This window comes from Eschscholzia californica, unplaced genomic scaffold (assembly GCF_041429995.1).
Source record: "Eschscholzia californica isolate CP2 unplaced genomic scaffold, dmEscCali1.0.p SCAF_5, whole genome shotgun sequence".
NCBI classification, from domain to species: Eukaryota; Viridiplantae; Streptophyta; class Magnoliopsida; order Ranunculales; family Papaveraceae; genus Eschscholzia; species Eschscholzia californica.
In genome coordinates, this window is record NW_028238472.1 from 50,078,331 (window position 1) to 50,089,570 (window position 11,240).

The 11,240-nt window shown below is 36.7% G+C and overlaps 1 protein-coding gene across 7 annotated transcripts; it reads right to left on the reverse strand.

The window, feature by feature from the left end:
* Positions 1-2,967: 2,967 nt before the first annotated feature.
* LOC147540191 (protein EMSY-LIKE 3-like) lies at positions 2,968-8,491 on the reverse strand. Of its 7 annotated transcripts, none has more exons than XM_086641881.1 (10): positions 8,153-8,491; positions 6,148-6,347; positions 5,943-6,052; positions 5,641-5,842; positions 5,420-5,551; positions 5,275-5,343; positions 4,273-4,518; positions 3,621-3,689; positions 3,481-3,544; positions 2,968-3,270 (listed from the first exon to the last, which is right to left on the reverse strand). In XM_086641881.1, the coding sequence occupies exons 1-10, from the start codon at positions 8,178-8,180 to the stop codon at positions 3,236-3,238; spliced, it is 1,155 nt and encodes a 384-aa protein (XP_086498007.1). In that variant the 5' UTR covers positions 8,181-8,491; the 3' UTR covers positions 2,968-3,235. The 7 variants fall into 7 exon arrangements, with proteins under 7 accessions (XP_086498007.1, XP_086498013.1, XP_086498008.1 ...); XM_086641887.1 differs by having other exon boundaries at positions 5,671-5,842; positions 6,148-6,318; positions 8,153-8,471; XM_086641882.1 differs by having other exon boundaries at positions 5,671-5,842; positions 8,153-8,470.
* Between the last annotated feature and the right edge of the window lie 2,749 nt (positions 8,492-11,240).

Sequence of the window (11,240 nt, forward strand, 5' to 3'; positions counted from 1 at the left end):
GTAAGTAAGAAACCAGAAATCGAAAAAGCAAAAGCAGAAAACTACTTATACGCCATTACTGACTTTTTCTCAAGAATCTGATGCAGACCACATGTGAGACAGTGAGAGAGAGAGAGAGAAACTGACTACCAAGCAAAAAAAACAAAATCTTTTTAAACATGTGATTATCTTGTTAGAACCATGCCTGAGAAATCCAGACTTGTCCCAATCAGACAAGGTTTCTCCCTTTCCATTATAGAAAGAGAATTATTGGTGAAGTCTAACACCAAGGGGCGAATCTCCCTCCCGTCACAGAAAACCTTTGCACGCGTCACAGAAAACCTTTGCACGCCTCCGTTACTTGGGAAAGGTCCCAACAATGCTCAAACGCCTACAGACCAAACTGTCTCACGACGTTCTGAACCCTACTCACGTTCCCGCTAGAATGGGCGAACAACCCAATGGGAACATACTATAACAGCCTCAGGTGGCTAAGAGCCGACTTCAAGGTGCTCCTATTAGATTTCGGAATATTATAATATTTGACTTTAAACTGATGTGTACAAATAAGAGGGCCCAATATCAAGAAGGGGAATTTGGTCAAAACTCCCTAAGAAATTATGACTTTGGTTAAAAAGGATTCATCAAAGTTTTTTAGGCTTCACCTCCCAGATGGCAATTATGTAATTTTCTATTTCAGTAAAAAGACCAACCTAACCCTAGTCTAAGAAAATACCTTGCAAACACCTTGCACTGCCTTGCAAACACCTTGCATGGTTTTTGCAAATACCTTGGGTAGCCTTGCAAACAAATTGCAGAGCCTTGCGAACACCTTGCAGAGCCTTGCAAAAACTTTGCAGAGCCTTGCGAACACCTTGCATGACTTCTGCAAATACCTTGCACAACCTTGCGAACACCTTGCAGAGCCTTGCAAAGCGTTGCAAACACCTTGCAGAGCCTTGCAAACACCTTGCAATGCCATGCAAATGGTTTGCAAATTAGTTTTTGAATTGATTTAACATGAAATTTGTTACAAATTATTATATATTGTCTAATAGAATGTTGTATCGAAAAACTAGCTAAAACCCCTACGAATTCATAAGAGTCATTTTAGAAGCTCTAGCACCATCATTTTACATTTCTTTGAAAAACTTCCAAAACTTTCATGAAATTCTCAATTTGAACATAAATACCAATCATGATTGTCCAAGAAAATATATTTTTCACAGGCATTACATCTAATAACTTTATAGCTATTTCAACCAACCGAAGTCCTGTATAACCAACTAACGTTGCATTCCAAGCAACAACATCTCTTTCAAGTATTTTATCAAACACATTGTTTACATCAACTGTACTTTCACAACTTCCATATAAATCCAACAAATAAGTTTGAACATAAACATCAAAACTAACAAATTGTCATCCATCATTCACAACTCAATGAAAATAAAGCAATGAAGAAGTTGGATTATACCTTGAAACACTATCAAATTCACCTTCCATTGAAAGTATATAAAACTTTCTCTCTCTAGAATTTAGAACCAAAAACTAAATCAAATCAAACCCCTTAAAAGCCTCTTCAAACAACAAGCAAATAGATTAAATCACCAAAACTTAAAAACATCAACCTATATTATAGCCAAAATCGATTCAAACCCCAGAAATTCTAATCGGCGTCGACAATCCAACTCGGTTCATTCATGAGAAAAATTCAAGTTCCTGATTTATTAGTTAGATTATTACTAGGTATTTCTAATTGAATGAAGGGTATTTTTAACTCTTAAAAAGTTTGTGCTTTTAAAAATGTCCTTCAACCTTATTTTTATAACTTACTTGGAGCCTAGCTAGTTAAAAAGATGGGTTATCTTTTTAACAAAAAAAATACAAGAAATTGGACCTGCCACCCAATTTCCTGTATCAAGAAATGTGAGACGACCTAGGTTTCTTTGGCAAGAATATATGAAACCTATAGAGTCAGGAAACACAAAAACTAAACTATAGATAGTGTGAATTGGGCACAGGGGCTTGATGGGCTCAAAGAAGGCAGGCTTTGGGCTGGCTAGAGCAGCAAAATAATTAGGCCAGCGCTTTGGGGAAAGCTAAATAGTTTCCGGGGTGTGAAGACTTAGTGAAAAATTAGTCAATTTTGTTTGACAATTTTATTTTGTAAATTGTTAGGGGGAAAAATACAAAATCTCCACCTCACCATCTTCACCGGCAAAGGTCGCCGGCCGGTCAATTTTCCGGCCGGCGACCTTCAAACATTAAAAAAAAAAAATTTCTCTCTCCTCTCTCTCTCTCTAAAAAAAAAAAAAAAAAAAAATTAATTTTAAGACCTAGATCTGGTCTGTTCTTGAAGAACAGACCAGATCTTGGTATGTTCTGTTCGTGAAGAACAGACCAAGATCCGATCTGTTCTGTTCTTCAAGAACAGACCAGATCTAGGTCTTAAAACAATTTATTTTTTTTTTTAGAGAGAGAGGAGAGAGAATTTTTTTTTTTTTTAATGTTTGAAGGTCGCCGGCCAGAAAATTGACCGGCCGGCGACCTTCGTCGGTGAAGATGATGAGGTGGCAGAGATAGAAGATGAGATGGAGGAGAGAGGTGAGGTGGAAAGTTTTTTATTTTTATTTTGAAACATATTCCCCATATAATTTATTTCCCCGGAAAATCTCTAAAATTCTACATATTCCCTTTAAAATTTCACACCCCGGAAACTATTTAGCTTTCCCCAAAGCGCTGGCCAATAATTAACGGTACAAGCACAGCTTAGATGCACACCGTGTATGTTACCAAGAGATGGTATCGGCTCATCTTTACTAGATCCCAACCAGCTTATAGATGGACCAACATAATTTAGAGAAAACTAGAGCTCAAGAGTTTACCAGCCTCGGGGCAGAGTATCACATCCCTGAAACCCTAAATCTCCCCCTTCCTCTGTTAATGACTGTAAAATTTGATAGTAATAACTGGTGCACTCTCATCTGAAAACCAAACAGAGACTATTGTCTACCAAACAGGAATTCACATTTGAGTATCACCACCAATACATAAAAATTCATAAGATTAGTTTCAGAGACAACAGGTGAATACAGACAGTGCTAAATAATCTTATTACTCTGTTTCGATAAACTTAAAACGTAACATTACATCCATGTAGTGCCCTAACTTATGACTAGTAAGTCGGAACCAACGGCCAAACACCCGACGAGTTCTTCAAACACAAAATGGGGGGCTCTATAGATCCAGAAAATCAGCCTACTGCTTGCTTTCCGATCGAGGATATTACTACAATAACACATTCGGGAATTAGAAACCGAGATAATATTTTAGCAACATCAATTTCTTCTAGATGTCGATCAACTCAAAAACTATACAGGCTTGTGGTAAAAAATAAAAATACAAGGGAAACTATGTCTAAGTAAATATGTCATCCGTCTGATAGGAATAACAAATGAATATAACGAAAGACAGCATCTTGCGTTTATTATTTATTACCACTTTCACCATCAGATGCATCTGCGAGCCTAGCTATTGCATCAATCAGTGTTTGCTCATGTTCCTGCCATTTCAAACAAAAAATATTCAATTGGAATAACTATAGGAATGGAAGTGACAAAGAGCTTGTTAATTCTTACTTTCAGCATTTTCTTTGCCTGTTCGATCTCTTGAAGATCAGGATGACTAGACTCAAAAACCATCTCCACCTGCTCAAAATAATTCAGAACAGAAAGACAACGAAATTGTTTAGCATGTTTGCAGTTAACAATACAAGATAAGTTGCTAACAGCCAGACTTCCAAATTGGAAGTTCCAATACTATGAACGAAATCTCAGAGTCACTGCCAAAAGAGACTAGGATCGCACTCGTTTTTTAAATCAAGATATGTATATAATATTGGCATACAATATACTTATCCACTATCGTTAATTTAATACACGTTTTTCAGCATTTCTAAAACCATTTCATGATTTCCTTTAGCAAAGCTTTAACCCAATTTGTAACTAATCCACGAGTTCGGCAAAATTGTGTTCATATTTGAATCCAAATTTAAAATTGGAACTACAAATACTCATATCCACATCCTATTCTGCCAAATTTTCTGAGGGATAAATGAACATTACTCGAGCATAAACAGGGATCGGAACAATCCACAGAAAAACTCCGCAAGATTCCATATATAGTTAAGTTATCACAAATTGGTTAAACTTTAAATATTGCAAGTGGATCTTAAAATCTCTTCACGTAGAAAATAGAATTGAGTAAACATTGTGGCAGAAGAAAAAATACCTTTTTAACTACAGTATCTGTGGGAAGCATTTCAATATCATCAAGATTCTTCTTTCCGGTGCTGTTCTGTGATGGTAAGAGATCATTTTTGTGCTGATCTCTTATGGTTTCTCTCACTACTCCTGCCCCTGGAACAGAACCATCACGGGTCATGGATCTTCTAGGTCCACGACCAATTCCACCACGACCACCTGGACGAGAAATCCCAATATCCTCGGTAACCCAACGGATATCCTCGTCGGATAGCTGCCATTTATCGTCACTATTAGGAAATCCACCAAAAACAAAACTTGTCGAAAGCTAGAATGCCACTTTCACTAAATGCCAATACCACATGCAAGTCAGCACTGACCCCGAAAACGCTATAATTTATAGCTTAGAATTAGAACCCTAAAATAACCCTAAAATAACCATTTTACGACGGTCTTGAATCAACCATCTTACTGCTGATCTTGGGTTATTTTTATTCCTTAATTCTAAAAGCGGGAATATGTGTTGCTACTTGCAACTATGTCCAGTACTCCAGTTTTACCAAAAGGAACGGTTGCCCGACTACAGTAACTTATTATTAGATGTTACTAAAACTCTTCGTTATAGCTTTCACACCCATAATTCACTAGTAAAAAAAGAATAGAAGATGGAGTTCAAAAGAACTACAACAACAAGAGCACAATAAAGATTGTGACATAGAACCAAAAAATGCATAAAGGTGTAACTAGTCAGTCACCTTGAACCTAAATACTTTTTCTTTTTATTTAACATGAGTGACATGGCCCTAATAAAAACTTCTTGTTACAGATTAGAGAAGGTATTGCAAATGAAAGGCAGTTAGAAAGCTGCAGCAACCATGCACACAAGTTCGCGCGAAGATTTACATTCACAAGCTTTGAAGTTATCATTATATTTGTGACTGCGTGAAAGTTGACAATTTTCTCAAGAAAAAATAGCAAATGCGTATGGAGAAAGCTTATCAAAGCACAAGTGAATAGTACGAATTTTTACCTCTTTAATATTAACCCATTCCAATGACTCATTTTCCGTGCAAATATCATAAACGAATGCATGCAGGCCCTGGCAAAGATTAAAGAAAGATGAAGCAGGGAACAAAAGCCAATTGAGATCATGAACATTCAATAATCAAGCTTACCTTTACAGGATCATAATCAGTTATAACAGCTTCATAGAAATTGTTATCAGCAGGCCACCTTATCATCACTTTCCTCCCAATATATGGATCACTAGTAAGACCCGAAGAAGGGTACTGTGCTGACTTTGACCCCTGTGAATAAGAAGAAAATAGAAAAAGAAAAGGCAAATGCATGTTAAATACATGTTCTACAATACCTGTATCTTTAATATGTAACTTACAGATTTAGGCTGCTTGCCCCTGGCTCCTACCGCAGCACCTCGTTTTGCAGAGGACAAAGATGGCTGCATTGATGCAGCTACATTTTGTGGATTCAATGATAGTGAAGGTAGCGGGTGTGATGTCTTTTGCTTCTTGCGAGATGCGGAAACAATGGGGCTGTGTAGTGCGCCAACTTGATGACCTCCTGATTTTCTCCATTCCCTTAAGAAATTACCAATATACTTCATTTAAAGAAAGAACTCATCAAATCTAATAATATTTTGGAGGAAAAAGAAGAGTTCAATCCATAATATTCCCAAACCTTATCCTCATAATGACTTCGTCAGCATTAACCCGGCCAAGCAGTTCCCTGTGTTCTTCATCTGACACTCTCAACTCTTTTCTAAGTTCTGTTATCAAGCCTTCCTTCTCCTGAAGAAATTACAGCTAAAAGATCAAAAAATACTTCAAAAAAGTAGATCGATAAAGGAAATTAGACGGCATGGGAACATCGTAATGGTAAATACCCAGGAAAGGGCATCAGATTGAGCTTTAAATGCCCGCAGGACTGCACAGTACGCTTCTTGCTCAAGATGGTGGATCTGGGTATCCATTTCAATATGAGATCTTGAGAACGGGCCTGAACCAACTGCTGATCTTCCGTTCCCAGTTACACGAACAGCTCTTGGAACTCGATTCTGATGTGGAGGAAGATCATCATCAGTGCCTGCAGTCGCTTTGAAGAAACATCAACATATCTTATCTAAGAGTATAGGATACTAGTAAGCCATTTGTGTACTTCAGACAACAAAGTTTATTCAGGTTTTGGAGGGAAAAATTCAAATATTGCATCCAACAATTCAGGCATCATTATCAATTCATGAAAAAGTTCGCCAAATCAGGTGTATAACCTGATCCGGAAGGAAATAAGCAAGGATAAGAGATATTGCATCGCCATATCAAGCCATTAATCCCACACGATGGTTACTCCCTCTAAAAAATATAGAAGATTTTCAACTTTATACGCATACTCTAAATACTAAAGAGCAAGCAACTCGTGTGAAATGCCTAGCAGACCACTAAGAGTAATTCCCTCCTAAAAATTAGAGGAGTATTTTATGCACACTCAAAGAAACAAGCAGCGTGAAATGATTCAGCGGGAAATCAATAGTAATGTCCACCTCGCAATGTACCGGAACATAACTCAAGTTTCACTGACCAAGAAAACATTATAATTTCAAACCAAGTGGATTCTGTAGCATCGTTCAAATTCTATATGCTTACTGCTTGTCTTTTACAGCAGAACAACTAGTACATGCTAAATCGTTACCAGGATTAACATGCAAGTCATTCATAATCAATTCAATATGGCAGCAAAGGTTTATTATTAAGAGTATTCAGATTCTTTATAAGCTTAATATTCTGAAAAATAAATAAAATGTGTAAATCTGTTGTTAACAAACATAAATGAAAACGTGGACCTAATGATCTCATCGGCATATTATTAGGACAACAGACCTAACTGTCTTGAAGGGTGTATCTGCCAGGTTAGATCAGAAGTAAAAAAGGTTATAAAAGCTAGATCAGAGACGGTGTATGTTTATAACATCAGCTATCGAGTCTATTATATGTAAGGCCAGCTCAACCACTTAGGGCCACTTCAGCATGCTGTTAGCTTGTGACTGATCCAACAGACTAGCTGTCCTGCCATCATGAGTCGCATTATTCTATATAATGTTTATATGGTGTCAGAGGTATAAGCCCCCAACCCCCGCCCTAGCCTAAAGTTCACATGTCACTAACATATCAACATCAAAGGCATAACTGACTTATTGATTGTGGATGAAGGAGAACATCCCTGGATGACCTGCTCCTTTATTTCTCCTTCCTATCTATAATTCAGCAATTTTGTCTCTCAAAAGAACCTAAACCTAGTATCTCGTAGAGTCACTTGACTAAATCAGCGAAGCGATAATACGATACATGAAGCTATTCGGTTTTGGCTTAATTTGACGGTCATCTAGATATCTACATGGGCTACCTATAGTCCCAAGGTAATTCCCCCAATAAATCAGCAACTTAACCAAATTGGTTTCACCTCTCGGTTTGTATATACAGGAACGTTCTTAAAGCTAGGTTTTGTGACAGCTACACTTATTTTTGCGAAGTTTTGGGTATAGTGGCAGCTTTTGGGAGGGGTGAGTAAAGAATCAAACTAATCCCTGCTTCTTGATTTTCTTCTTGTTCTCCAAGAGTAGGAGTAACTTACAATTTTAACAAGGCAAATAAATGATAAAAAGAACATTTTTAATTCAAAATTTCCATTGCGATCAGCAATCTATCAAATTCAAAACCCTAATTCCTCTACTTCACAATATCAACTGCAAATCTCACAACCCAGCTCAAATAACAAAAAATTTCAAAGAAAAACACAAAAACGCAGAGGAAACTACCTAACCCTAATCAACTATCTAAATTACCAGTTAAAACTCAGAAAACATGAAAAAGATCACGACTTTTTAAGCAACTAACCACTGCTATCGGAGAGAACGTAATCCATAACGAGATTTTTCCAAAGAGATCCTACCGCAAGCAAACTGAAGAAACCCTAGAATCCACCACGCATGTAGAAAGAGAACGATAAAGTCTTCAGCTTCGACAACAAATCAGCTAACTATAAGAGTTTAATCATCTGCAAACATCTCTCCGAATCAAAACGATTCACGGATTGGGAAAATTTGCGGAATTAGGGTTCAGGATTAGAACGACGAAGAGAGAATATTTTCACTCGAACTAGTTGAAAATAGAGTGGGAAAAGAAGAACGAAAGCGGGAAAGAAGGGAAAATTGGGGGAAATACGGACTCAAGGTCAGGTATATATAGAACCCGATTTCCTGTTTTTGTTATTCGGGTGGAATAAAGACCGTTATTCGGATTTGTACCCGACCCTTATGGATTCTGTGGTGGATATTTTCTTAACCTCCCATGGCATAGATGGACATACCAGACCCTGCCTCATATGGGCTTGGAGACGTGAAGAAAGCCCGTTGCTTAGTGACATGGTATACATGGGCCGCGTTGCTCGTTCGAGTACCATACATGTGCACTCTAGTGGTATTTTTTAGAATAGTCATTGGATATATATATTGAAAAAAGAGTTTTTGTTCCTTAAGTTTGTACCTGCGTGACCTGTCGCTCGACTACTCTTTGGGCTCTTCGGTGTCTTTTGGGCCCATAAATTTCTTAAGTACTGGGTTTGAGTCTGCCCGATAGTACTAATGTGCAATTAGATTTTTATCTTTGGTGTGACAGACCCTAGTACCCACTCACTCCCTGTCTCCTCGGGTCCCCCGCACACCATATGGACAATAATGTGTAATGGATTGGCACAACGCGTATTGGTATGTGAATTTTGCTAACATCCCATATTCTTGTGTTTTGGAGATTGGACTCTAACAGTGATTACATTGAATTACCAATTATGGCATGTAATTTGATATACATGGGTAGTAGATGTTATGAAAGGTTAAAGTATTTGATCTATGTTTTAGTTTGGGTGTCAAAATGATGTAATTACAATGGGAAGTACTAATCTTTGTGGTCCAACTATTACTACTTCAATTGGAAGTAGCAAGTACTATCTTATCTTTATTGATGACTACATTAAAAATATGCTGAGTATGCTTATACAAAAGTCAAAAGTATATGTCCATAACAAGAACTAGACAATTTAGTTTGGAACACAAAGTGAGTCCATTAAGTTTCACATTACTTTTAAGTTTTTTTTTCTAGTGAGGTTAGACATTCTCTTGTATATTCGGTCTCGTATATATAATAGTTTGTAAAAATACAACAAATGCGAGTGCGGTCCAAAGAAAGGAACAAGTCATGTCACTTTGGTTTTCTAGGAATATATCATTTAGATCAGGACGATGATATTCACACTAGAATAGTATAATGTGAGACTAAGGTGCTTTTTGTTTTTTTGTTGTGTCTGAATCTGAAATGGCTGAACTTGAATTGGCTAAATTGAAATGACTGAATTTTTTCCAAGTTAGAATGTTTAATTTTTGTCTGAATTATTTTGTCTGAGTCATCAATTTTGACACTTATACCCCCACTGTTAAGTTTCTTGCCTGAGTACATCCTAATAGAAAATAGTGAACCAAGTGGGAAAATTTGGGTCAGACTTCTTCACACGAAAATTAATTCCTCCGTTCTCTTAACCTCAAACACATGCTTAATTTTTCTTTCTACTTCTTCAGATAAGCATACTTAATTTCTTTGAAATTGTCCCTATAAAATTTGATTTGGGCGACCAAAAATACAAGATTAGTTTATAACCATTGAGATCGGATCTAATCCTCTTTAACTTCAACAAAGATTGATCAGATTTCAAAACCCCTTGAAGTTTGTACAAAAACTCTATTATCAAACACTATTGGTTCGTATATAATCTAAGCAACAAGAAAAAACATAAAAGGGTGAAAACCTTTTTTTTTCTACCCAAATAGATTTGAAGATCATGGATTGATTATAAGGATTAAAGCATAAAATTATAATTCGAAAATCATCACTTTCAATACCAACAAAATCTAGAGGTGGAAGTTTGAGATCAAATGGAACTGGTTTTCGGGACGAAGAAATAATATCTCCATCACAATGATCAATTACAGAAGAAGATATGACACAATCAGTACCACGTTCGTCTATGGTCATCGATGGCAGTCTTGATATCACCAGAACCAACCGGAAAACCCGGACCGTTGAATGACTACACTGTAGTACTGTACTGATTAAACTACTAATCATTAGTTTTCAAATTAATATGAATTTGTTGATGATCGCCGACATTATGATTCAGGTTTGGATGATCAAAAGAGAGAGACACAAAAGAAGAAAGTGGTGGTGTGGTCGGTGGTGGTGATGTCGGAGGTGGTGGTGCGTTAAGAGGTGGTGATGGTAAGGTGGAGAATGCAGAGATAGAAGTAACTTTTAAGATTTTGCAGGGGTAAAAAAGTCATTTTGTATATTTTAGAATCCTCCCTTATTTTCAGACTTGTTTTTAAGTCTAACAAAAAATAGACTTTATTAAGTCGTTTCAGACCCTCAAACCCATTCAGCAGAACTTTCAGATTTTGGTAAAGAAAAAAAAAAGCAAACATATGAAATCTGAATTGGACCATAATTCAGATTTCAAATCTGAAAATTTTGAAAAGCAAACAACACCTAAGGATCCAAATGGAGATTGTGACGAGTTTTTTTTGTGACGTACTTGAGGCGTCACAAATGGTCTTTTGTTGAGTTTTCTTCTCATTTGTCACGACTTAAAGTCGTTACAAAAACTCTACCTGCTTTATAGTGATTGTAAATTCATTCACTAAAAAAATAGGTGTTTATTGGTTAAAATTTGAAAGAAAGAAAAATGAATATGAAGGCAAAAAGCAATACAGTCAGAACCAATAACTTCAAAAAAATCAACAACCTTAACAATTATGTCAACAAGAGCAGAAAAGGGTGGGAACTTTGGCGAAAGATTAAAACTATGAGGAAGCAAGAATATCATCATTAGCCGAACAACCCTTATTGCGACAACACTAAATACCTTAATTAGCAAACA